Source organism: Balaenoptera ricei, chromosome 2 (assembly GCF_028023285.1).
Source record: "Balaenoptera ricei isolate mBalRic1 chromosome 2, mBalRic1.hap2, whole genome shotgun sequence".
In the NCBI taxonomy this organism is placed as follows: Eukaryota; Metazoa; Chordata; class Mammalia; order Artiodactyla; family Balaenopteridae; genus Balaenoptera; species Balaenoptera ricei.
Genome location: NC_082640.1, coordinates 38,578,282 through 38,605,803, shown reverse-complemented (window position 1 = coordinate 38,605,803; position 27,522 = coordinate 38,578,282). Strand labels below are relative to the sequence as shown.

Genomic DNA, 27,522 nt, shown 5'->3' with positions numbered 1-27,522 from the left:
CCCGTACCTCTCCCGCGCCGCCGCCCCTCCCAGGCTCTCCGTGGGCGTGCCAGGCTGGGCTGGGCTGGGCCAGCTCTGCAGCGGGAGGGAGGCTGGGGTGAGGATCAGCTGAAACCAAAGCCGCCGCTCCCCTCCCCGCCACGCCGCACCCCTGCCGAGCCGCCGCGCACCTCCTTCTTTGTCACAATGTTTTTCAATCCGGTGAAGCAAACTGTCCAATTAGAGCCGGGGCCTCCGGCTTCCATCTTTGCCGACGTTTAATTAACACGCTCCTCTTGGCAGCTGCTGACAAGTTCCAGAAACAGGTTGTAAAGGGTTTTTTGTCTTTACCCAGCATGGAAAATGAGGGGTGTTACATCGCGGGAACATGAATAGGTTGCATTTCAGCTCCTCCTCCCCTCCGCCTCCTCCCCGCTCCTCTGGCAAGGGGAATGAAGGCCTGAGTGTGTATGTACGTGTGAATTGCGAGGGGGACGGGGAGGGCGGATTTGGAGGCAGGAGAGACCTTCTCCTCCCTCTCCCCTCACCCCTTCTTCCTGGAGTCTTTGCTCCACAAAGGATCTGGATTCTGCTTCTTATTCTCCAGCTGGCACACTTTTGCCTCACCTCCTTTTTAGCCATACCAAACCTTGCCATGCTGATTCCCATCCCTGGGTCTCTGCCCATGCTGTCCCTTTGCCATCCTTCTGGTAAACTCCTATTCAGCCTCCAAAACCCTGCACAGGTGGCCCACTCTGGTAAGCCACCTGGGCACTGAATGCCTGCCAGAGTTCAGGGTGGATTCTGGATGTCAGTTTAATCCCCCAGCTACACTGTGAGCCCCCTGAGGGCAGGAACCCTGTGTGGTGGCAGGCCTTAATAAGTGATGGAAGATCTGAATTACTGCAACATTCTCCTAATATGGAGGGAAAGCAGGACTGGCATGGCAGGGAGGAAGGCGGGAAGGGTTGGGGGAGGGGGATTGGCCACAAAAGCCCTATCTCCCTACTCTCTCACCTGCCTGAGTGCCCTTGAAAGGGAGCCGGGTCACATGGAGGGCACAGTGGGCATGGTAGTTTCACAAAATGGGCGTTTCTGGGGTGGCTGATGTGAAGTAAGGAGGGGCCCTGGGGAAAGATCCCAGTCCAAAAGCTGAGCCCTGCTGGGGTGGGGGGGGGGGCGGGCTCCAGGCTGGGCAGACTCCAGCACCCTGAATTCTTCCTCTTCAGCCTGGGATGATTTTCCTTGCAGTGTGAGTGGCAGCTTGGGGTGGGAGGTCAGGACTGAGGCAGGAGGTTTCTTGGGTCTTTTTCTCCCTCAAACTGGCCCTGTTGGAGCATTAATACCCATTCTACAAAGAACACCAAGAACGTTTTATTCACGGAGGCTACCATCTGCATGGCACAGAGAGGTCTGGAGGATTCAGGGGGCATGGGAGATACTGGCTGAGGGGCAGGAAGGGAGTGGAAGAGCCCAGCAGTCGGTGGTTGGCAGCTACGTTGTCTCCTAGGAGGCCTCGGGTCCACCTCCAGCCCCCAGCCCCACTCCTGCCTGCTTTTCTCAGGATGTGGCCACCAAGACCCCTGGTGGCAGGCTTCCTGCAGCCAGAACCTGGCTTGGATGCCCACTTTGTCTATAGCTCCTCCTCCATTCTCAGGCAGGTCCCCTGGGATGAAGGTGGAGGGAGATATGGAGGCACCCTGGACCAGGCCAGCAGGTGGAGTGCCGCTTGCCTTGCTCTTTTGTTCCCAGCTTGATCAGCACTGGCTCCTTGGGGAACGCTGGAACAGTCTGTGGAGCCTGCAGGGAGAGAGCCAACAGCAGTGGGCCACTGTCATGTTCTGCAATAGCCCCTCGGGCACCTTTTCCTTTTCTGAACGAGATGGGCAGCATTAGAAGCAACTGGTGACAGCCTATCTTTTCTCTTTCCTTAAACCCCAGCATCCTCTCCTGCCACATCACTCAGCCTGTGTCCCAGACACAGCTCTTTCCAAACTCTGGTCTTCGAAGAGGTCAGATAACTACGATAAGAGCAATGATAGTGACCTGGAGAGACCCCAGTTCCTCCACTTGCGCTGTGTGGCTCTGAAGATCCTGAACCTCTCTGAGCCTTAATTTCCTCATCTATTAAAAAGAGGGAAGTAACTGCACCTGTCTGTAGAGATCTCTGAAGGGTCAGATGCAAAAGGCATGAGAAAGGGCTTGGTGCATTCCACAGAGGGAGCAAGGAAATGTTAGTTGATGGAAAAAAAGGAAGCAGAGAGAGATAAGGAAGGAAGGGTCTCGCCTGAGTTGATCTACTGAATAGAGCCAGACCTGTCATCTCCACTTTTATAAATGAGGAAAGTGAGGCTCAGTCTCTGGGGTGAAGAGATCCTCAAAGTCACTCAGCCAGTAAGCAGCAAAGCCAAGTATGAACATATATATATATACGGTCACCTTCCATTCCAGGGTGCTTTCCACAAATTACCGTGTCTGTCCAGTAGGTGCATAGTCTGACTCTGAGTGCCTCCCCACCAACCCCAGCATGCCGCTGTGGGTGGGTGGGTAGGGGGGTGTGGGAGCTCACATCCTCATTTCCTGATGCTTTCTTTTTGCCCCTTTGCTGGTGGCATCTGATTCCCGGAGTTGGGTCCCCACTGACAAGCCAAGCCCATACTCACCTGCTTCTCACTTGCCCTGGGAGTTTAAGGTTCTGAGGCCTTGAGGGCGGGGTCCTCAGAACGGAAGACAATACTCTTCTGGTCCTTGGGCATCTGCAGAGAGAGGAGGCAGCTCCGAGTGCCCTGCCCCAGGCCAGGCAGGTGTACCTGGTGGAACTAGAACAGCCTGGGCAAGTGAGGAGCAGCAAATGATGTGTGGCGGGCGCCACCTTGTGATCACTGTGCAGTTTGCATGCCGCAAAGCAGGGCAGTCTTTCACACAGGTATCCTGCTCCTGGTTCACTTAGCCACTGTCCAGGGTGCTAGGTAGTAGTAGTGTGCCAGGTGAGAGGCAGCATGGCAAGCTCCCTGAACCGCAGGCAGGTCCAAAAGTGAGGTAGGGGGAGATGCAGGGGAAGCCAGAAGTGGATTGGTAGGTGCAGTAGGGGTGGGGCAGATCAGCCCAACCTTGGCCTCAAGGCTCAGATTTGATCCTAAAGACTCCCTCATCTGTTGTCCTGGGGAATATCTGTCTCACTTCTGTCCTCTGGGAAGCCACCTTATCTCCCAGGTAGACTACCCAGAGGCCAGGGGCCATGGGAATGGCTTGATGGTGGCTTACTTCCATCGACACGGAATTACTGAGCACTGCTGAAGAGTATATAGCACGGAGAAGGTGTGAACTTAGAATAAATTATAAAGATCAAAACAGAACCAAGAGGGAATTCCCTGGTGGTCCAGTGGTTAGGACTTGGAGCTTCCACTGCTGCGGCTGCCCCAGTTCAATCCCTGGTTGGGAAACTAGGATCCCACAAGCTGTGCCATGGCAAAAAAAAAAAAAAAAAACAAGAAAAGAAAAGAAAAAACAAAAACAAGAGAGAACTTCTACATTTGGGAATTGATAATGTTTTTTAGTTTATTTCATCAGCATTAAATCTGTGTGGTGTCTGAAACAGTTTAAGTTCTGACTTCAAATATAGAATGAAAATAATTACACTGCTAAAAAAAATAAAGTTTATTCAGAATGTAATAACACAAAACACTTCTTACGATAGAGAGATAAAGAAAAAGAGCAGGATAACAAATCAAGTATAATATCATCTCAGCTATGTATGAAAAATCAATGCCTATTTTAAAAAAAGGGCTGGAAGGAACTATATCAAGACTATTAATAGTGCTAGAATGAGGGTGATGGGATTTCTTTCTATTTTTCTCTATTTCCAGATTTTCTTTAATGAGCTTCTATTCATGTTATAATTTTAAAAATAATTTAAAGAGAGTGAATTTAAAAGGCTTATTAGTTATGTACATAAAATTGGATTACCCTGAAAACTTCTGGTATGATTTTAAAAATACAGAGCCAACTAATCATAAGAGATGCAAATCAAAACCACAATGAGCTATCACCTCACACCTGTCAGAATGGCTATCATCAAAAAGTCTACAAATAACAAATGCTGGTGAGGATGTGAGAAAAGGGAACCCTTGGACACTGTTGGTGGGAATGAAAATTGGTGCAGCCACTATGGAGAACAGTAATGAAGTTCCTCAAAAAACTAAAAATAGAACTGCTATATGATCCAGCAATTCCACTCCTGGATATACATCTGAAGAAAATGGAAACACTAATTTGAAAAGATACATGCACCCCAATGTGCATAGCAGCATTATTTACAATAGCCAAGATATGGAAGCAACCTAAGTGTTCAACAACAGATAAGCAGATAAAGAAGACGTGGTATATATAAAGAATGGAATATTACTCAGCCATAAAAAAGGATGAAATTCTGCCATTTGTAACAACATAGATGGACCTGGAGGGTGTTATGCTTAGTGAAATAAATCAGGGAAAAACAAATACTGTACATTATCACTTATATGTGGAATCTAAAAAATAAAATGAACGAATGAATATAACAGAACAGAAACAGACTCACAGATATAGAGAACAAACTAGTGGTTATCACTGGGGAGAGGGAAGGGAGGAGGGGCCAGATGGGGTAGGGGATTAAGAGGTACAAACCACCATGTATAAAATAAGCTACAAGGATATAGTATACAGCACAGGGAAATATAGCTATTATTTTATAATAACTTTAAATAGAGTATAATCTATTAGAATATTGAATCACTATGCTGTACACCTGAAACTAATATAATATTGTAATTCAACCATACTTCAGTAATAAAATAATACAAAGCCAAATGAAGGACAATGATGGGCAGACCCTTGTCTCAGGGACCACAGACACAGGCTAGGTCCTTGCCCTTGTCAGGAGGGGGAAGTGCAGGAGGCAAGAAGGGCCCTCCGTGTCATCCTCCATCACCTAATGCAGGTAAATACCTCTAATAATGATTCGTGGGGAGGAAGGCCATCCTGAAGTCACAGAAAGCCCAAACTGTGGCATGTTTTTAAAGAAACTGAGTTCTGTGACATTCTACTACTTTTAGCTTCTAGAACAATGTTTCTCAAGTTGGATTTTTGTACTGACACTTCTCTGGGTGCTGGAAGAAGTGTTAGTACAAGACCACCTGGGAGCTTGTTCCCATGCAGAGTCCCAGGCCCTACTGAAATGGAATTTCTGGGCTAGCGTCTGGGAAACTGAGTTTTTACAAGGTCTCCAGGTGTTTCTTATGGATACAGAAGCTAAGCACTGCACTGTGATTCTAAACGCAGGCTGTATATTAGATTCACCCGGGAGGTTTTAAATACTGGAAAATTCTAATGCCCAGGCCCTTCACAAGACCAATTAATTCCAAGTCTCTGGAGGCTGAGACCTGAGCTTGGAAAGCTTTTAAAGCTCTCCAGGTGATTCCAATGTGCAGGTAAGGACCCAAACCCACTGGTCTTGGGCAGTGGTTCACAGATGAGTTTTTCATCAGAATCACGTGGAGGGCTTGTAAACAGAGTGCTGGGCCCCACCTCTTGAGTTGTGAAATCAGGAGCTCTGGGTGGGACTTGAGAATTTATATTTCTCACGAGTTCCCAGGTGATGCTGCTGCTCTGGGGAGCACAGGGGACTATGCTTTGGGAATCACTCTAGAATGCTCTAGAATGAAGCCTTCAACCCCCAGGAGACACAGCCTCCTGGATAAAGGAGCAGGATGACACAGGCTCTGTCCCCCAACCCTCAGCTTCCTGCTTCCCAGGCCCCAGCCCAGCTGATGTGGTCCAGGGAGAGGGGAATGCAGCCACCCTTGTGTGGGGGGACAAGTCAGTAAAACTCACCTCCCAGTAGATTGCATCCTCAAAGCAGTTCTCATCAGCGGCTTGTCCCCAGAATGGCAATTTCAAAATGACCCCTAAAGGAAGTTGGAGGTCAGGGATAACTTCTCTACCTACCCAGCCCTTTCCCTTGACTGGAAAAATCCCCTCAGTCTCACCGCTATAAGTGCAGAGACAAAGGGTTTCTGGGAGCCCCAGCTGACCTCTGGCATGCACTCTTAGGTCCCCCAACCACAGGCTCCACCTTCTCTGGCCCAGCCAGCCCCACTCACCTACGATGATGCCGCCCACCAGGGCCATGGCCAGCGACACAAAGAGACCAGCAGCCTGGAACTTGCCCTGTGTGCTTGCGTTCCAGCTCGGTGTGGAACTTCCAAAGGCAAAGGCAAGCCTGGGGTGGAAACGGGGCAGGTCAGGGCCCCACGGAGAGGCCAAGTCACCGCCTGCTGCCACCCCACACACGAGTGGACACCAAGGCTCAATAACCCCTGGGCCTCAGTCTTCCCGTCTGCAAAATGGGGGCACTGGAAAGATCAGATGGTCTCTAAGATTCTTATGGAAGGACAGAGGTTGAGGAGAGAAGGCCCATGAAATAGTGGTCCAGACTGGGCAAGAAAGGGGATAGAGACACAGTCTTGGACCCGAGAGGAACAGTAGGAAGGAGGAATGGAGAAGGAAGGAGGGAGCTCAACCTCCCTCTACCTCCTCCATTCTTACCCTTCCTGCCCATACAGCTCAGTGTTGGCAGAGGCTGCCGTCACAGCACCCACAATGCCGCCTATGATGCCGGGAATGCCATGCAGGTTGTGAATGCCACATGTGTCCTGGATCCGCAGCCGGGACTCCAGGAATGGCTGGAAAGGGGAGATAGGTGCTGCTCAGGCAGGGGGCTGTGGCACGATGTGGGGAGGCCAGGATTCTGGAGGCTCCAAATACAGAGAGACCCCGGATTCCCCAGCCCGTCACCCCCTCCCTAGGGACCGCCCCCCACTGTCAGGAACACAGAGACCCCAGCATTCTCCAGCCCCCAGCCCCTGGCCTGGGGCCCTCACCGTCAGGTACACAAAACCCAGGGTGGAGATGATGCCGCAGATGAAGCCGACGATGAGGGAGCCGTAAGGCATGAGCATCATCTCGGCGGCGGTGCCCACGGCCACCCCTCCCGCGAGCGTGGCGTTCTGGATGTGCACCTGAGCAGGGCAGGCAGAGCAGGCAGGAACTCAGTCCTCTCCCACAGTAGCGTCCTGGAGGAGCTGACCCAGAGCCCAAGTTGACCTCCTATGCGTGGGTGCCACCTGGGAGCCAGGGATGGCTCAGAGTGCATCTCAGCAAGCCAGGAGACTGCGGAGGGCTCCAGCCTGGGCCCAGGCTTCGGACAGCCACCCCTGTGTTCTCTGCACATGTGCCACCCACACCAGCGCTCTGGGCTTTTTCCGTGTGCACAAATCAGTGTTCTTGTGTCCATGCCAATGAGTTCCATCAGCACATCTGCATGTTCCCTTTGTATCTGGCTGCCACACATCCCTGTGTGCCCAGGTTTGCATGTCTGATGTTCTCTACGTGCTCGTGTGCCAATGTCAGGCACCTCTGGGGCGTATTCATTCACACGCACCCATGTCAGACTCTGCGAGCCTACATCAGCACCGGCTGACTCTCTGAGCGCCTACCTGTGCCATGGACTGTGTCGCTGGCTTGCGGGGATGTTGTTTCCTCTCCACGACAAGCCCAGGAGGTAAGTACAGTTATCTTTTGACATTTGCAGATGAGGAAATTGAGGCACAGGGAGGTTAATGGACTTGCTGAAGACCACACAGCTAGCAAGGGGCAGAAAGGTGTCTTGATCCAGGTCTTCATGGAGCCAGAGCCCCTGACCTTGACCCTATTCCATGTCCCTCCCTGCATGTGCCCACGTCAGCGTGTCTGATTCTCTTCCCGCTGCTGCCTGAGTCCCCACCTCTCTGTGCAATGATTGGCCAGTGCATCCAGGGGCTCGAGGCTGTGTCCCGGAATAACGGGCACTCCTGGCAGTGTCTCAACACACATGTGCCCATGTCTAGAAGCTAGTGTCAGAATAGCAAATAGAGAGGTGGTCGTCTTTTTACAGAAAAATCTACCAACACCCATGGGGTTTGGCCCCTCCCGCTAATGACAGAAACACATGTCCCAGTGGCGTGATATGAAGGACACTGGGCAACACCACATTCCCACAAACCTCCCAAGTGCATCGAAGGGATTCCCCCTTTGAGTGGGTGGGATAGGGCAGGTGAAAGCAGTGCTAGGAAGGCTGAGGGCCAGTGTCTGGAGGATCAGAAGTTGGCAGAGGGGAGGTGCTCAGTCCAGAAGAGCTGTCAGCACCCAGGCTGCGGGGGGGAGAACGAGAGGAGTCAGCTCATGCAGAGCAGCAGGCATAATAGAACCTCCAAGATTGTGGTTCTGGGCTCTGCCTAAAGCCAGCTATGTCATCTGGACAAATCATTTCTCCCAGAGCCTCCGTTTCTTCATCTGCAAGATGGGTGCGATAATCCTTATGCTGCCTGCTTCACAGCGTTGTCGGCAGGGCATGGTGATCAGTTCCCACTGGGCACAGGCAGTCGTGGCCGCAGCTCCCCCCAAGGCTCCCCACTGCTCCCCCCCACCCCCGGCCCCCACTCACCATATCCAGCTTGCCCTTCTTATGCAGGATGCTGGACAGGGCCACCGCACTGAGCACACAGGCTGCCAAGGAGCAGTAGGTGTTGATGGCAGCTCGGTGCTGGGCGTCTCCGTGATTGGACACAGCTGAGTTGAAGCTGGGCCAGTACATCCACAGGAAGAGGGTGCCTGACCAGACCAGACAGGGCCGGTGGGCCCGGGAGAAGAGGTGTTAGATGGGCCCAACGGAGCTCAGGCCGACATCCTGTCCTTTAGCTACAGAGATGTCAAATGACTCACACGCCCCAGCTATTTCCCACCCCGGCAGCTTTATTCATGCTGGGATCTTCTTAGAAGGCCCTCCCTGCCTTACTTACTACCTAACTCCCACTGAGCCCTCCACTCTGCTCCAGAGAGTCTACCTTGACCCCATAACTGGGCGAAATGCCTCCCACCCGGCTTCCACAGCACCTTGAGGGAGAAATCTTTTTCTCTACTGTAGGGAGATTATCTGGTGGCATGGCCATCTCTCCACTACAGTGTGAGGAGCTCCTTGAAGGCAGGGCTGGGTTTTAAGAGACCAGAGAGGGTGGCTGATATGTATTCTCTGGAATGAATGGACACAGGAAATAGGAATGTACACCTTGCCTAGCCCAGGGACGGAGTGAACCGTTCCTGGTTACCACTGTGTCTGCCCTGGGACATCCTAGGGAACACACAGGATGACTGACCAACTTCTTCCAGCCCCATGGGGGAAAGGGACAAGTATCTGGGATCCTGGAAGTATCTGTAGGCAACCTCTCTCTGCTCTTCCTCCAAAGGGAACTGGCAGCCACCTGACAGACCACGTGGGGATCAGGTGTGAACATGGCAGCCTGGACTCCTCATGGTGACCTGCACCCATCATGGTGCTCCCCACCCGTCACAGTGGTCCTCACCCAACATGGCAGCCCTCGGTCATCGTGGTGGCCCTCAATCATTATGGAAGCTCTCACCGATCATGGCAAAGAGGTCCGAGTGGTACACAGAACTTTGCCTGTCCTTGCTCTGATACAGGTTGGGTCGGTAGAGGATCCAGGTCACTGTGAGCCCAAAGTAGGCGCCGAATGTGTGGATGGTCATGGAGCCCCCTGCATCCTTCACCTGGGGTACAAGGGGCCTGTAAGACTCTGACACCTCCTCTCTCTCCCTCCTCGGAGCACTCTCCCACCTCCCCCTACCCACAGACAGAAGTTCAGCTGTCTTTTGACTCCACAGGCTACAGGAGGGAGCCCAGGGCCCCTTATAGACCCATCAACTGGGAAGGGGAGAAAGTGGGGATCCCCTGTACAACTACACTTCAATAAAAAAATAAAGAGGGGGGAACCCATGAACTCAGGCTGTAAGCCTGTCAGCAAAATGCCAGGGCATCCTCACCCAACAGATGAGGTTTATGGCCAGACGGGGAACCCAGGCCTGGAGAGGGACTTGCTCAGTCACACAGCTGGAAGAGGTAAAGCCAAACTAGGACCCAGGGCAGCGCCCTATCTAGTCTGTCACCCACTAGTTTCCAGCTTATCTTAATTCCTGGGACCTCTCCGCTGCCCTCTAGGGTCTCCCCTCTCCACATTTCCTCCTACACACCACTCCTGGCCCAACACCACCCTATCCGGACTGCCACTACCCGTCTCCCCTGCACCCTATCATGCTCCTTGCCCTCCAACCTCCCAGCCAACCTCCCACCGTCCACCCCATCCCCTCTCCTCTCCCCTGTCCCCCAGAGTCAGAGCAGGCAGATTTGGTGCCCTCCCCATCTGTCCATTCCTGGGCCTCCTGCCCTACCCAACTCAGCCCACTGCACCTCTGGACCTTAAATCTCAAGTTCCTCCTTTACAAAGTGGGGCAGGTCGTAGGGACTTAGCAGGGCTGTCTTGAGGATGAAACTAGACAACTTGTGTAAAGCACTTGGCAAGCATGTGGCACTCCACAGGGGTGGACGACTGACTGATTTAGTCTTCCTCCCTGCCCCCAACCTCCTCTCTCTTCGTCTTCCTCTTCCTCCCCACTCAGGAAATCCCAATCAGAATCACAGACTCGCTTCTTTGCTTTAGATGGGAAACCCAACCTTGTGTCCAAGGTCACAGAGCTAGCTGTTGAATAGTTGACAGAGCTGAGTTTCCTGACTCCCAGCCTGGTGGGTGCCTCTACTAGCTATGTGACCTTGGGGGAGCCCCTTACCCTCTCTGAGTCTCAGTCTTCTCATCTGTAACATGCGGGTAATAATTGTGTCTATCTCAGAGATGAGAATTAAATGAGATAACCCATGTGAAGCATTCAGAGCAGGGCCCAGGCAAGGGCAAGTGCTCCTTAACTGTCAGCAGTCATTATTGTGTTTAAACTTGGCTCAAAGAGAGGCCAAAAGACTGTCATGCATTGAAAGAATTTCTGCAGCAGATCAGGGAGGGGTTTTGAGGGCCAAAGGAGCCTTCTCTGCCTCTAAATTCACACCCAAGATACTACTTCTCAGCCAATTTCAGATCTCATCTGTTGACCCCACTGTGTACCCCCTCACCTAGCCTCACTTCTTTCTCTCTACCCACCCCAACCAGTCTCCGAGGCCTATTTGTTCACCTTCTTTATAACTCTTGTATCATCCACTTTCTCCTCTTTGTACTAACCCAGTCCCAGTCCCATTATCTCTCACCAGGGTGACTAAAACAGCCTCTTAACTGGACCCTTTGCCTCCAACTGTTCTCTTCACCACAGCCAAAATGACATTTCCATTACATGTGTCTGACCATGCCACTCTCCTGCCTGAAACCTTCCATAGCTCCCGACTGCCCTCATGATAAAGTGGAGACTCTTTGGGCCTTCCCTGGTGGTCCAGTGTTTAAGACTCCACGCTTCCAATGCAGGGGACTTGGGTTCGATACCTGGTTGGGGAACTAAGATCCCACATGCTGCATGGTGCAGGCAAAAACAAACAAACAAAAAAATAAAGTTGAGACTCTTTAACACAGCCTCTGAAAGTCTGAAGAGCCATGTTCCTCTCCCTACCCCGTTTCCTTTGCCTCAAATGCCCTTGCTCATTCCTTTGCCTGGTTATCTCCTACTTGACTTCTAGCTTTGATATCTCTTCCTCCAGGAAGCCTCCCTGACCTGCCATGTGCTGGTTCAGGTCTTCCTCCCCTCCCTCCAGGCCACCTAGCCCTGGAGCTCAATCCTTGTCTCACTGTACGGTCACTGTCTATTTGCTTCCTGGCCCCCTCACTAGACTGTGAGCTCCTTGGGATCGAAACAAGAGTCCTGCTCACCTCTGTATCCCAGTGCCTGGAGCATTGCCTGACATGCAGTTAGACTCCAAAATTCATTCCCTTGACAAATATTTCTTGAGAACTTATTAGGCATTGGGCCAGGTGCCAGGAATAGAGACGGTCCAGATAAGATAAGGTTTCCCATGCTTATCAGGTAAGGATACATGCTATGAAGAAGATAAATTAAGGCAATGAGAGAGAGTGACTGGGAAGAGGTAAGGTAGAGGGCAACACTGGGTAGGAGAATCTGGGAGGGCCTCTCTGAATAGGTGAGATTCCAGTTTAGACCACAAAAAAAGGACTGGGGGGGATGAGCATTCCAGGTAAAGGGAACAGCAAGTACAAAGGCCCTGAGGTGGGACCAAGCTTGGTGTGTTTGAAGAGCAGACAGCAGGGTATGGCCAGAGCACAGAAAGATGAGGAGAGAGTAGATGATAAGCTTGGAGAAAAGGCTGGGACCAGAACGTGTAGGGCCTTATAACAAGTTTGGATTTTATTTGAAGTGAAATTTTAAAAACCAGGGTTTTAATCTGGGGAATGGTCTTATATGCATTATTAACAGGTCACCATGGCTGCTGGTGGAGATTAGCCTGAGGTGGTGGGTGGGGCAAGGATGAAGACAGGGAGGGACTTACTTCCCTGGCTGTCCAGTGGTTAAAACTCTGCACTTCCACTGCAGGGGGCGCGGGTTCATTCAATCCCTGGTAGGGGAACTAAGGTCCCACATGCCGCCTGGCGCGGCCAAGAAAAAAAACAAAAAAAAAAGGATGAAGACAGGGAGATGAGTCAAGAGGAAGGGTTATGGTGGCTTGGACTAGTCTGGTGGCTGAAAAAAAATGACAAAATGAATGATTGAATGTAGGGTGGCCTGAAAACAAAAACCCTGGGAGTGGAACTTCCCTGGTGGCCCAGCAGTTAAGACTCCACGCTTCCACTGCAGGGGGCGCGGGTTCGATCCCTGGTTGGGGAACTAAAATCCTGTGTGCACAGCACGGCCAAAAAAAAAAGAAAAGAAAAAGAATGAAAATCATGTGCTCACAATAGTGGAACAAAAAAGATTAGGGTCCTGGATCCCAGATGATACTGAGGAACCACTATACAAGCCCTGATCTCCCTGCTTCTGAGAAATAAACTTTTGTATTAAAAAAAAACAAAACAAAAAAACCCAAAAAATCCTGGGGGTTTTCAGGCAGAGTCCAAATATAGAGGAGCTGGGGGCTAAGAAATGGATGGGGTCCCTGAATAATCCCTACACCTGCAAATATACCAAAGAGGTGTCTGAGCAAGAGTCAGCAGCCTAAGGTGCCCCTTACCTGGGCCAGTGAATTGGTCAACCCCAGGGGGCACCATTCCTGCCATAGAAGTCCATGTGAATGGCACCTCTGGAGTTGTGCAACCTGTGAAGCTATACATATCCACCTTGGCCACTCCCCTGAGAACTTTTCTTACTGATGTGCCCCTTCAATATACTGCGTCTTTTTCTTGGCAGAGCAATCTGGGAATATGTGTGTGGAAGAGGATGTGCAGGAACATCCCATTCTTTCCATCTGATATACAGGAAAGAGAAAGAAGAGAGAAAATCAACATGTGAGGAACCACTGCTCTGCCTAGCTGGTGGACTGATGTACCAGGTAGACTATCATTCCTGCCCAATAAATGTCATTACTCCCGCTTTACAGATGAGGAAACTGAGATTCAGAAGGTTAAGTGACTTGCCAAGCTTGAATTGAATCCAGTTGTCATGTCTCCCCAGCCCTCTCTTTCTCTGTCCCCCTCCTTCCCCTCCCCCAAGTGTCCCTTCCACCCCCATCCCTGTTCTGAGCCCTGCTCACCTCTAGCAGGCTGAGGAGAATGAACTCATTCACTGAGAAGAGGGTCACTTGGAAGAGAGTCATGATGAGGAGCTGGACAGGGCTGACTTTGCCCAGAACTGCCCCAAAGGCGACACAGACAGATCCCACGCAGAAGTCCGCATTGATGAGGCTGTGGGGAGATAGGTCAGGGGAGGGGCTGAGGCCACAGCAAGAAGTGGCACTCCAAGCCCTGGGGTTGAACCTAGACTTTGGTCACTTGTGGGTTTGGGCTTGCGGTCTAAACTTTCTGAGCCTCAGTTTCATCATCTGTGGTAATGGGCACATAGCATCTTAGAGCTACTCTAAGAATTGAAAGAAATAGCATGTGAAGTATCCAGCACAGCAGTGGCACATACTAGATGCCACACCCTTCCTTTGTGGCCCCATTTCAGGCCCCCACCGCTCCTTGCAGGCAGCTTGCGCTTCAGGCACCCAAGTGGTCTGGCTGCTGTTGCTGAATGTGGCCCATATTTGGGGCCTTGCCCTGCCCTCCATCTTCAATCTGCCCTTCCAGAACCTCTTCTCACCTGCCTCCTCTTCAGGAAGCCTTCCCCGATTCCTCTAACCAGATGTGGTCTCTGCCTCCAAATCTTTATCTCTCACTCTGCACACACCTCTCCTGCTGGCTACCAGGGCCTTGCTTGGGTTTGAGTTATCGCGACCTCCTCTTCACCTTGCTTGGGAGAGAGGATATGTGTCCAGGGAAGAGAGAGGGGCCTTCCTGCAGGCAGTAGGGAGCCGGAGGCTGGGTGGACGGAGGGGGCAGAAAGACCAACAGAGAGAATGGAGGCAGAGGAGCACATAGGCGCTCCTTAAGTCTGGACCCTGAAAGCCCAGCCAGCCAGCAGAGGCGGACATCATGTGGTCAGAGGAGATCCTGTTTCCATCCGTGTGTCCGCTTTGCCTAACCCAGGCCTCCATAGGCCCTGCCAGCAGCAACGCTGTCCTGGATTCCAAGGCAGACTCTCAGCGTGGCTCTCCGAGTCATGAGCGTTGTTAATTGGGGTTCGTGTAAGGACAGCAGGGGCTACTACTTCCTTAAGGCAGTCACATCCAGGGGAGTGCCCCTCCCCCACGTTCAGGTGTGTGTGTGTGTGTGTGTGTGTGTGTGTGTGTGTGTGTGAATCAGGAGGTGAGAAGTAAGAAGCCAGCTGATTGTAGGGTCAGTGCGTGGAGTGGGGGCAGGGCACTGTTCCCTCAGGGTCCCTCCCCAGACAAAGGATGTTCACTGGAATGTATGCTTCACTATGAGCCTTGTTCACTGCTGAGTCCCCAGGGCCTGGCTGCATGAAGGATGACAGTTGCTAAGTGCCAGGCACTAAAATGCCTGCTCAGTACTGCTCAGGCCCTCCTGTACCACACCCGAACCAATGATGGGAAATGGAGGCTTAGAGAGGCCGAGTTATTTGCCCCAATTCCCATAACTGCAGCCAGAAGACCATCTGACAGAGGTGACCACTAGGAAGGAGTGAGAGGGAGAGTACAAAAGCCCACACCTGGGCCATCAGCTTCCGGAAGATGGCGATCTGGATTTCACCTCTCGGGCAGGGCCTGCAGAGGGGAACTACGCTGGAGTGGCAGGTAGGATCTGGAGGACTCTGCAGCAGGGACAGGACAGAAGCCAGAAGGGTCCACGTGTCAGGTCTGAGGGCGACATGCTCATCTCAGCCCTGGGCACCAGAGATCAGCTCTGGCTCAGTTGGTGAAAATCATTTCCCTGAAAACGAATTTGCCAAAACTCAAGGTGTCAAGTGACTAACTTGTTAAATAACTGGTTCAAAAAACTTAACTCACAAAAGTTTACAATAATTCCCTTTGAACATTTTAAAAAGCTGTATACTTTTGTTTTGCATTTAGCCATAGCTATTTTGCTGTGGTGGCCAATTAAATATATTACAGATATTTTTATACTTTGGGTCTATGGCTTTGGGAATGAGAATTTCTTGTGTATCTTAAACAGTAGATTGATATGCATGTCACGGATTTTATATACAAAAAGACTTCTTGGTTCTGAAACATTTTCTATCTAGTCGACTATTTTTCCTGTTTCTCTTAAGTCATGGAGTCACTAACTGGCTTAGTGAATTAATATTTTGCAAATATTTGGCATATGTTTAAAATTTCAGGCACCTGGCTTATGATACCTGGTTGGTGCCCTATATGTGACAGCAGGGATTTGCACTTTAAACGTGGTTTATACCAATTTGCCTCTAAACCCTTTCTGTGGACTTGGTTTTCTGATTTTGTCCCATGCAACACAAATTGCTATAGGTTCCATAAGTTGCCATGGCCTAGAGAGTTTGATAAATGAGCCATTCAGTGAGTTGACTGCTTGGCAACTTGGTTTTTTAGCAAGTTGGCAAATTTATTGTATAACCTGGTGGTGGTGTTGGGGGGACGGACACACTGAGGCTCCTAGGAGGTCTCCTCAGACAGAGGGAGGGGCTGAGTTACCTGATGCGAGGGGGTGGTGGTATTCACCAGACCAAGAGATTATCACAGAGAAAAGTGATGAGGATAGAGGTGAGAAGAGATGGGGATGAGGTGCCCCCTGGAGGCTGAGGCAGGGAGGGGCTTCAGTCCTAGGTCTCCACACCTGCCTCACAGCTCTTTCCTATGCCTGTTCCGTGGGTGGGGATACGGGCTAGTCAGGGAGAGGGCAAGGCAGGGAGAAGCACTCCATTCCGTCCACAATGAATCTTAGGAGGCTGGTTCAGGCAGGCCCACACTCCTTCCCCTCCTCTGCCACCCGCAACACCGCCCCCTCCATGGGTTCCATGGGCTGAGGTCTCTCAGGGCAATTCTGATGTTTGATGTGTCAAAGGGGAGGGTCTGGCTCTGGCCCCTGGAGAGAAGAAGCCTGGCCTTGTGTCCCTGAAGCCTGTGTCATAGGAGGAGGGAAACCCTCCAACAGCACTTGGACACCATTAGAACTCCCACCCTGGGGACTCGCTGATCAGGAAGTGAGTGAGTGAGTGAGTGAGTGTGGTGTATGTCGCAGGGCCCGGGTACCCTGGTTCGACGGTGAGGACCCAGCTCACAGCCCCAAGCCCCGGGCTCCGCCCCTGGACCCTCCCCTCACCCGGGGCCCCGCCCACTGTGCTCGCCCCACCCCCACCCCCCCGGCCGCGCCGCGCTTACTTCTCCACGCCCAAGAGAATGTAGCGTCCGTCAAAGGAGTGGAACCAACCCTGCATGAGCAGCGCCCACTGGATGCCGAAGGCCGCCAGCAGGAAGTTGAAGCCCACGGCACTGTAGCCGTAGCGCTGCAGGAAAGTCATGAGGAAGCCGAAGCCCACGAAGATCATCACGTGCACGTCCTGGAAGCCTGCGGGGAAAGCGCAGCCGAGGGTCTTGGCGGCCTGGCGAAGACCCACCATAGCCCTGGGTCTGGGCCAGCTCCGCCCGACACAGAGCCTGTGTCTTCCCTGCCACTGGCCGGGCCAGGCCGCCCCCCAAGCTGGGTCCCGCCATGCCCGCATCTGGATCCTGAGGCTAGGCACGGTAATGAATGGCTCTACCGCAAGTAGAGGAGCCACTACTACCCCCATCAAGTCATAAGATACAAACTACTATGTATAAAACAGATAAACAAGGTCCTACTGTATAGCAAAGGGAACTATATTCAATAGCCTGTAATAAACCGTAAAGAAAAGAATATGAAAAAGAATGGACTTCTCTGGTGGTGCAGTGGTTAAGAATCCGCCTGCCTAATGCAGGGGACATGGGTTCAGTCCCTGATCCAGGAAGATCCCACATGCTTGTGGCAACTAAGCCTGTGAGCCACAAGTACTGAGCCTGTGAGCCACAACTATTGAGCCCACGTGGTGCAACTACTGAAGCCTGCAGTGCCTAGAGCCCATGCTCTGCACCCCCACAATGAGAAGCCCGCGCACCGCAACGAAGAGTAGCCCCTGCTCTACACAACTAGAGAAAGCCTGAGCGCAGCAACGAAGACCCAACGCAGCCATAAGTAAATTAATTAATTAATTTTAAAAAATTTATTAAAAAAAAAGAAAAAATATATTTATATATATGTATAACTGAATCACTTTGCTGTACACCAGAAACTAACATAACATTGTAAATCGACTATACTTCAATTAAAAAAAAAGAAGACCTTCTGGAGTGGACTGGGCTGGGGGAACGGAGGTGGGCCCCCCACTTTAGAGCACTTAGACCACTGGGCTTTAAGGCCAAGAAATGCCTGAGCACTGCCTCAGAAGATGACAGGTCCCCCTCACCACTCTCACCAAGGGTGGGCGTGGGCAGCTAGGCATTTGAAACTGGGGCCAGGCTGTGGATTACACCCAGGGTCTAGGGCCTTGCCTCCTCAACTCCATTCTTTTACTATGGAGAAGTTAGTCTCATCTAGCCTAGGAGTCCCTTGACTGGCCATGCACATCGGTTGATCACCCCCAGAAACATCGCCACATCCCACCCCCACTCCCAGCAAGCACACCTTCCAGCATCACTGAGACCTGAATTAGATGTCTCTGGAAAGTCACTTAACATACTTGGTTCTCAGCACCTTCTGCAATGCTTACTCACAGATGTTGCAGAGATTAAATGCAGACATGTACGTAAAGTACCTAGCACAGTGTCTATCCCATAATAGATGCTCCAAATGGGCATGTCATTATTTATTGCTACTTGATTATTATTTATTGTTACTTAGGTATAGTCTAATTCTCAGTTCTGACCCAACCCTTCGACCAATTCACAGTGTGGCCTCGACAAGCTACTTCCAGGACTCCCCTGGCAGTCCAGTGGTTAAGACTTTGCGCTTCCACTGCAGGGGGCATGGGTTCGATCCCTGGTCAGGGAACTAAGATCCCGCATAGTGCGGCAAAAAAGAAAGAAAGGAAGGATGGAAGGAAGGAAGGAAGGAAGGAATAAAGGAAGGGAGAAAGAAAGAAAGGGAGAAAGAAAGGAAGGGAGAAAGGAAGAAAAGACAAGCCACTTCCCCTCTCAGAGCCTCACTTTTCTCAATGATAAAACTAAAGGGATGGATTAGAATGATCTCAAGTGTCCTCCTAGGGCTAACATTGCATGGTTCTAGATTCCCAGGAAATAACAGAAGGCAAAGAGCTTTGAGAAGCAAAGACAGCTATGAAAGTATAAGGCACTAAAAGGAACTACCACAGGTGTCACAGGACACAGGGGCCAGAGGGAAGGGCTCTCACTGGCCAATTCTGGGACAATTTGAGCACCGAAATAATTAGGTTACCATAACAAATTAAAACCATAAAAAAATAGGAACTCAGAATAGGTAAATAAATAAATGAGATAGCAGGGAGGGCTCTTGCTTACAACAGAATGCTGACAGCCTGACAGTTAAATGTGGAATGAGCGCTGAAGTTGGAAAATCATAATTTTCACAGCAAAGATTCCATCAGTGGATGCTGAAATCCAGGGACAAATTTTTATGAAGAGCTGGACATTTGCCTTGTCTTAAAAGAGTCTCCCTATAGACTGCTTATGAGTTGCAAGGGAGTGGGGAAAGCACTCAGCAATTATATGGCAGAGAAATTGGGCAACATCTTGACTGGGTGATCAAAATGAACATCACCAGTGAGGGACAGATGGACAATGTGCACCTTCAGGAAGATACTCTGAAAAGGACACATCAACTATGCGGTGCTCTGGCTGAGAATGCATAATCCCAATCTACCCATGAGGAAACATCAGACAAAAAATGAGGAACATGCTATTAGAAAGGGGTGAGGCTGTGTTCCTGAAAAAAATCAATATCGTAAAAGATAAAGAAAGGCTGCCCATTTTGAGCATCTATTATGGGACAGACCCTGTGCTAGGTGCTTTACCTGCACAGGAATGGTCCAGATTAAAGAGGCTAAAGAGGGAGAGGGAAGGGTAAGCTGGGACGAAGTGAGAGAGTAGCATTGCCATATATACACTACCAAATGTAAAATAGCTAGCTAGTGGGAAGCAGCTGCATAGCACAGGGAGATCAGCTCGGGGTTTTGAGACCACCTAGAGCGGTGGGATAGGGAGAGTGGGAGGGAGACGCAAGAGGGAGGGGATATGGGGATATATGTATACATATAGCTGATTCACTTTGTTATACAGCAGAAACTAACACAACATTGTAAAGCAATTATACTCCAATAAAGATGTTAAAAAAAAAAAAAAAGAGGCTAAAGAGACAGGTCAAATAAATTCAACACCTAACACTAGACTGGATCCTGGACTTGGCTGGGGTGGGGGGTGGGCGCGGGTGCAGGGGAGTGCTACAAAGGTTGTTACTGCGCCAGCTGACAAAATTATATAGGGACAGTATATTAAAGTACTGTGCAATGTAAATTTATGAAATTGATTACTGTGGTTATGGAAGAGAATACCTCTATTCTTAGGAAGCATTGTGGAGTAATTAAGGCTACAAGACCATGATGTGTATAACTGACTCTCAAATAGTTCAGGGAAAAAGTAAGTGTGTGTATGTGCTTGTGTTTATGTGGGAAAAGAGAGAGGGAGAGAGAGAGAAGAGCAGATAGCTTAATCGGAGTTAAGGAGTATACAGTGTTCTTTGTACTATTTTTGTCTTAGCAACTTTTTGTAAATTTGGAATGATTTCCAAATTAAAACATTTTTTGAATAAAAGTGAACTGCAGGGCCCACCAGACCTGGCCCACCCGCCTGCCTCCTCCTTCTTCCTTTCCTCAGTCCTCCCCTCCCTCCTGTGCCCCGGCGTCACTGGCCTCCCTTGTGCTCGGTCCCACTCCGGTCTTTGCCCGTGGTGGTCCCTCCACCTGGGATGCTGCTCCCACAGAATGGCCAGCAACTTCTCTTCCTGCAGATCTTGGCAAAATGTCACCTCATCACAGAGGCCTTCCTGATCCCTGAGTTTAAACTTGGTTCTTTCCTTCACAGCACCCTCTTCTTTCTTTTCTAGTTCTTATTACAATTTGTAGTTAGGTTTGTTTGTCTAGCCCACCAGACTATAAAGCTCCAAGAAGGCAAGGCCAAGCCTGTTTTGTTCACTCTGGTAGTCTCCATTGTCTATGAGAGTGCCCAGGTAGATGCCCCGTAAATATCCAGGAATGAATGAATGAATGAATGGTTACTGTCATGATCTCAGCAGCACCCAGATATGCCAGCCTAGGGTCCAGGTGGGATTTCACCATCAGGGGAGGCTGCAGGCCTTCTACCGTCCAAAGTCTCCTACCCACTGGGCGGATAGGCCCTGGTGCCCACAGCAGCCTGGCAATGCTTATGCTTGCCAGCCCCCATTTGCCCTCATCTGTCTCCCCTTCAAGCTTCCCTGAGGCCCAGACCACAGCCATAGACCCCTTGGCTAGCAGCCACCTGGACGAGGCTGAGAGACGAGGCCCTGGCACATTGCTGGGTAAGGGTTGAGGGCATAGCATTTGATGCAAGAGAGCTGTGGGTGTCGCCCCAGTATGGTGCTCTGAGCTTTGCGCTTCTTGCGCAGACCTACACAAACAAACAGCAGCTCAGCTTAGGTTCACAATGTGTGCAGCTGATTTCATGTATTATCATGTTTCATGGTTTATCACGTTTCTAACTGTTGTGGAGGAAACTGAGCTAATGTATGTGAAGCACCATACACGGTGTTATGGTTACTCTTGGGAAGAACTGATGGGTGACAGACTGGAAAGAGAGGGAGAAGACACGTTCAGACCACAATTACAAAAGCAGGGAGGGGACATGGCAGGAGGGCAGAGCTGTGGGTAAACACAGGGAAGGAGGAGGAGGTTGCCGGGGTGGGAGGGAGGTGCTGGGACTAGTGCTGGTTGTGGGAGTTTGAGATGACCCTGGGGGTGGCGGGTGGTGGTGAGTGTTGGGCAGGGTAGTGTGGGAGGAATGGATCCTGGCCATGGGGCTTGGAGCTGGGGTCTGAGATCAGGCAGACCTGCAGACAGAGCTGGCAGCTGGAACGTGGGAATGGTGAGCGGGAGCCAGAAGCCGAGGATCTGCTAGCTTGCCTTGAAGCCAGCAGACCAGACAGGGAAGCTGCTGGCAAGGAGGTGGGGGGAACCCCTGGAAAAAGGTAGCATCACAGAAGGTGGGGGCCATTCAAGGAGCGGGGTGTCAGCTGTTTGGTGGCAGAGGAAGCATGCGGGCAGGGGCAGGGCTGAAGAGCACTGGAGGCGGCCTTCCTGGGGGTGATGTGCAGTTTCAGGGCTGCCTTCGTTCTCCCTGTGGAGCCGGAGAAGACAGGCCTCAGCTTCCCAGGGCTTCTCCCTAACTGCCCCACGTGGCCAGTTCTCTGTCCTTCTCTGTGACTCCCTGGCTGTCCTGACCTCTCTCTCTGACCCTCTCTGCAGGTGTCTCTTTCTCCTCCCCCCACCTCAGGCACACAGATGCCAGCTTCTCTCTCCTTGGGCACCTTCCCTATTCGTTCTCTTGCTCATCTCTCTTTATCTCCCAAAGTCCTCATTAGAAGTACCACTTTATTAACTTATATTTCATAAAGTTTGGTGCTACTGAAAATGCTTTTAATAATAATGGTCTGGGGACTTCCCTGGCGGTCCAGTGGTTAAGACTTCACCTTCCAAGGCAGGGGGTGTGGGTTCGATCCCTGGTTGGGGAGCTAAGATCCCACATGCCTTGTGGCCAAAAAACCAAAACATAAAATGGAAGCAATATTGTAACAAATTCAATAAAGACTTTTAAAATGGTCCACATCAAAAAAAAAAAATCTTAAAAAAGAAAAATAATAGTGTGAAGGTCCGAGTGCATGAACTTCAGCAGGGACATACCTCTCTGATCTGCAGTTTCTTTTTCTGTAAAATGGGGGATAGTAACAGAGCTCAGAGGTGTGTGGTACACATTTAATTGGTCATCCAACCAAAGCCCTGGGCATAGGTCTGGCCCTTTAGCCGTTGTGCAATCGTATTAGCTACTGTAATACTTCTCTTTTTCTCTTTCAAGACTGACCAGGTGCTTTGCATTGGGTTGGCGACTTGCTGGAGGACAGTGTAAGTTGATAAGACACCTCCCCTCTTCCCCCTCCTTCCCCAGCCTGGAGTGACTCAAGCAGCCCAGCCCAGAACCTGCTCTCCACTGGGAGGTCCCTGATAGGGCGAGCCTGGCACCTGGCGTCCAGCTCTGAGAGCTGCCACAAGGGGGCACCAGTACACAGCTGTTCTGCACCCGCTTCCTTGCTCACTCTTCCCTCCCAGGATGGGTCCCTAATGAAGCTGGTCTGAAGCTGGCCAAATCTCAAAAATCTCTGAAGCCTGAGGACAAAGCTTCCCATGCTGACAGGCTATGGCAGCTCTCCTTCCTCTGTTGCCTCAGCACAGAAGGAGTGGTGCCCTGCAGCAGCCTGGGTACCAGCCTTTCCCATGCTCTGTAGGCCAGCCCAGCCTAACCTGTTGCCTTTGAAGCCTACTGGCCAGTCCCTCAATTCCCCAAGGCTCTGTGCCCACCTCTCCCATGCCTCAGAGCCAACCACAGAACCACCCCATCACTGCAAAATCTCCTGGGGAGGTGGTCGGGGAGTAGCAATGCGGCAGAGACTGGGGGAAGCTGGTTGGCTGTGCAGTGGGAGGGCTTGGCCTCGCCCCTGCCTGTGCCACTCACCAGCTGGGCAAGTCTCTAACCTCCATCACTGGCACCATAAAACAGAAACAAATACACTCCCTGCCTGACAGAGCATGCAAAAAGCACTTGTAAGTGGGGAGAGCACAAAGGAATTTAAATGCTATAATTGTTCAAACTAATATTCGAAGAGACACTCCTCGGCCACATCTCTAAAGGGATGCTGAGCCTGCACTTAAACACCTTCAGCAACAGAGCACTCACTCCCTTCTGAGTAAGCTCGATACCCATTTACTGTCCTCTGGTTTCATGCCATGAGACGTACCCTCCCAGCCACCCGTCATCTTCAATCTTCCAGGAGAGCCTATGCATTAAATAACATTCCCACTTCACAGATGAGCATATTGAGGCTCAGCATGGTTAAGGAGATGGCTTACTCCATTTAGTGATGGACCCAGATCTGTTTAATTCCAAAGTCAACCACCAGGTTACACTGCCCTCTGCTTGTGGGAACATTGGTCTTTTATTAAATGGAGTTGAATCTGAGGTTCAGGTTCCCAGGAGCACAGGTCAAGCCTTGTTGCCTCGGTTTCATGAAACAGTCCTTCAGGTTTGAAACTGTGGCATCCTCTACCTTGGGTGATCTCCCTTCTTCCTTAGTTCTCCCAGGAGGCTTCAAGAGCTGAGGCTCTGATGGCTCCTCCTCAGGCCAACCTCCCCCAGACACTGCCTGGAGACCCTCAGGCCCCAGAGCACCAGCCCAGGAGAAAGTTCGTGTTCAGCAGCCGGTGCCTGCAGCAGGGCCTTTGAGGCCACTGCCAGGGCAGGTCCTCAGCTGGTCCTGTGCCTGCCGCCAGGGGCCCACATTTGGGGAGTTGTCCTCAGGCACTCCCGGGCCCCAGCCTGAGCCAGCTGGAGCGGTACTCCTCTGGAAACCGAGATGCCCAGTGGACTCCACTAATCCCTTGGGCAGGAATGAGGCCCACACAGGTGTTGACAGCCTGGAGCCAAGAATCCTGAAAGTACCACAAGGGCTGCCCTCACTCCCTGCCCCTGGGAATTGCCTTGAGGCCCAGGAATCCAGGCATGGGGCACTACCTGGGCTCCAACTCCTAACCATGGCCACCGGCCACTGTGAGCAAGTGGAGCAGGAAGAGACGGGAAAGGTGAGACTAGGCGAAGGAGAGCAGTCCAGGAGGGTGGGCTCAGGTCCCCGGAGCTCCTACTCTGGCTCACTAGTTTCCTAGTTGAGTGACTTTTGCAAGATACTTCCCCTCTCTGGCCTTAGTCTCCTCACCTGTAAAATGGGAGTCATAACATTGCCTTCCTCATCCAGTGGTGGTGATGACGTATGGAGAGACTGCATATTCCGTTTGAGTTGCTGCCACTACTTCCTGCCCTTGCCAAGGAATCCTGAGGCCGAGATTCTCTCCCTATACTCCTCTCCTCTCTATCACTTCCTGCTCAGATGACAAAGAGCGCCCCGGCCCTCACAGAGGCCATGGCAGGAGAAACTCAAGGCCCTCATTGATGGCTGGGGCTATCTCATCCTGCTTAGCGACCTCCCTCCCAGTCTTTTCACAAACTTGAGCCACTCAGCCCACATCCCCGTATGCCCTTTCCATGGACCCCTTAACTGCCCTGCTTTCCCCTCCTCACCATCCCACTGCTCTCCAGGAAGCTGTCACAGATCTCTTCTGCACAGAGCACTTGACCCCCTCACTGAGGCCTGGGGTGTCGGGGTGTACCTCTCTGACCAGAGTGGCCATAAGCCCTGGTTTGCTGAGACAGTCATGGTTTATGCCTGTGTCCTGGCAAATTACTACTAGCACAAATTTCCTACCTCTTCACTCTCCAAAGTGTCATTTGGTTGATAAATTATACGGCCACCCTATAGATAAGCGATCACTGAGTGAATAAAGGTAGAGCATGCAAGGAAGTGGGTGGGTGTGGAGAGAGTGGGGATAGGAGTTGGGGAGATGTGAGGATTGTACCCCCTACTGGCATGGTTCTGTAGCTCCTATTAGAGGGTCTTGAGACCTTCCACTGCGCAGACACATGGAGGACCTATAAACGTCCATGGGAGGCCTTGACCCTGATGCTTTACCAAGGGGCTGGCTCTGTGGCCAACAGAGAAGCAAGAGCTGGAGGGAAGCAGTGAAACAGGCAAAGGAGGGGCTCAAGCTTGCCTGCCTCACCATTTGCTGGGTCAGTCCCCCACCAAGAAGCATAAAAGTGGGCAATGTGAAAGGTGGATTTGGAGTCTAAATTCCAAGGCTACAGCTGTCAAGATCGCTTAAAACATGGCCCTGAGTGGAGCCCAGTAGAGGCTGTGTTGTCACCAACGCTGGGCACCCTCGTCTCTCACCTCCCTTCTTTTAGGCACCATATTTCTGTTAACGAAGCCTGTGATTTTGCTGGCTTTTTGGGAGGCACTTAATGTGGCTGGCTCCCACGGGGCCTACAGCCTCCTCCACCTCTACTTCTTTTCATGCAGGCTGCCATCCTGAATGTGTGTACTTATTTAACTGGATCTGAGTACAATGGGTAGAATCCCATTACTGAGGGTGTACAGCCATGGAGGGAAGACCAGTTTGTATAGGTGACTGTTCCAAAACCAACAGTCCATGACTATGTGAGCACCAACAGTTAGAAAGATTGTCTTTGGCTTCTGGTAGATGGTGTGGAAAACTAGAAAGGACAAGGGCATGAAAAGAGTCCTGGGCTGGGAGTCTGGAAGTTGGGCCGACCCGAGTGACCTTGGGCCAGTTCTTCTAACTCCTGAATCCTAGGGCCTTTGTGTTTAGTGCTCTTCTAGTAATTGTTCCATTACGAAGCGAGGATTCCATGTCCAGAACCACGCCAGAACTTTATGTGCAAGGTCTCAACCCACTCCTGGGAGGTAGAATCTATTATTATCCTCACTGGACAGAGGAGGAAATTGAGTTTCTGCATTGATGACATTTGCCTAAGGCCACCCACCTGGTTAATGGCAGAGCCATGATAGAGGTGAGGTCTGGTGATTCCAAGGCCATGCTCTTAACCACAGCACCACAGATGCGAGAGAATTCAGGGGTGCTCTTTCTCCCTCTCCAAGCCAAAAGATGGTAGGTGCCGTGGTCCCCCACACCTCTCCCAGCAGCAGGGCTGGTAGGCCAATGAGCCACCCCTGCAGCCCTCGACACTGGAAGTACCCCCTTAACGTGGAGACCATGGGCACAGCTGGACAGGGAACCAGGGTCACCCACTGGTTGGTGACCAAGATGAGACTCAGGTCTTTGGAAGACATCAAGAACGGCTCTCTGACAGGGAGGTTGGAGGTCTCTGGCGGCACCTGGAAGGAGTGAGCTCTCCCCGGTGAGCTTTCAGGGGGTGAAAGGAATTTGTGCACATCGGGCCACTTCCCAAGCTTGATCTTCAGACACTGGGAAGTCCCCCTGGTGGGGAGCCTAAGAGGGGCGGGCCAGGGGGCTGTGGGCAGCATTTCCTCCTCCGGCTCCCGCCTGCCCGATGTTCCTGAGCAGGAGGCTGCGGAGGTGAGGCCAGGCAGGGCCCTCAGCCCGGTGGAGACAGCTCGGATATGCCGCAGGTGGGCCTGCAAGGTGGTGGGACTTACTCGGGTAGCGATAGTAGAATTCGTTGTCCAAGTCGCTGGAAACGTTCCCGGACATCTTCTTCTCGATCCAGTGGGGGTCGGCATCCAGGTCGTAGCGCACGAACACGCCGAAGAGGACCACCAGGGCCACCTGCAGGAGCAGGCAGATGACCGGCAGCCGCCAGCGGAGATTGGTGTTCCAGGCCATGCTGCAGGGGGCGCCTGGCCGGGACGGGCAGCAGGCAGTTCGGACGCTCGGAGGCGGGAGAGGCTTTTAAGACTTGGGCAGGGGCGGGGCGGCCGCGTCCGGTTGCGGAACAGCTGATCCGGGTGCCGCCCGCGCGCTCGCCCAACCGGCGAGGGGACCCGCGGCCCGCGGCTCGCCCTCCGCCGAAGGGCCCCCGCGCTGGGGTGGCAGTGACGGTGGCGGGAGCAGGGACCGAGAGGGCAGAGGGCAGGGATTAAGGCGCCCAGCCTCTGTGGATCCCATAGATACCGGGCAGCACTGCCTTTCCTCTTCTGTTCCGGTGAACAGAGAAAGAAAAAGCCGATCATTTGCCTCCCACCGAGATAAAAACGAAGGCATTCCCGGACATAAATCATCATCATCATCATCTTCATCTTCATCTTCTTCATCGTCGTGCCTTTCTTTTCCTGATTACAAAATTCACACAGGGTACATGAAAAACTAGGAAAGTTCAAGAAACTGTCATAGACCAGGGAAGCCTGAAGAGACATGACAAATCACTGTGATGTGGTACCCAGGATTGTATCC

General features: G+C 51.6%; 1 protein-coding gene across 1 annotated transcript; it reads right to left on the bottom strand.

Moving 5' to 3' along the window:
• Nucleotides 1–1,328: 1,328 nt before the first annotated feature.
• Nucleotides 1,329–27,000, bottom strand: RHCG (Rh family C glycoprotein). The gene is made up of 11 exons (XM_059912493.1): nt 26,769–27,000; nt 16,766–16,952; nt 13,604–13,754; nt 9,474–9,621; nt 8,501–8,667; nt 6,900–7,037; nt 6,565–6,701; nt 6,120–6,238; nt 5,851–5,924; nt 2,643–2,735; nt 1,329–1,779 (listed from the first exon to the last, which is right to left on the bottom strand). Exons 1-10 carry the CDS (start codon nt 26,953–26,955, stop codon nt 2,667–2,669), a joined length of 1,377 nt encoding a protein of 458 aa, XP_059768476.1. The 5' UTR covers nt 26,956–27,000; the 3' UTR covers nt 1,329–1,779; nt 2,643–2,666.
• Nucleotides 27,001–27,522: the final 522 nt, after the last annotated feature.

Bases quoted from the DNA above. Each gene is read 5' to 3' on its own strand.
- RHCG (XM_059912493.1), bottom strand. From the start codon at position 26,955: ATGGCCTGGAACACCAATCTCCGCTGGCGGCTGCCGGTCATCTGCCTG. The intron at 7,038-8,500 runs GTGAGTGGGGGC...TGCCCTGCTCAG, and splicing joins AGAAGGGCAAGCTGGATATG to GTGCACATCCAGAACGCCAC. The intron at 5,925-6,119 runs GTGAGTGGGGCT...AACTTCCTTTAG, and splicing joins GGTGGGCGGCATCATCGTAG to GGGTCATTTTGAAATTGCCA.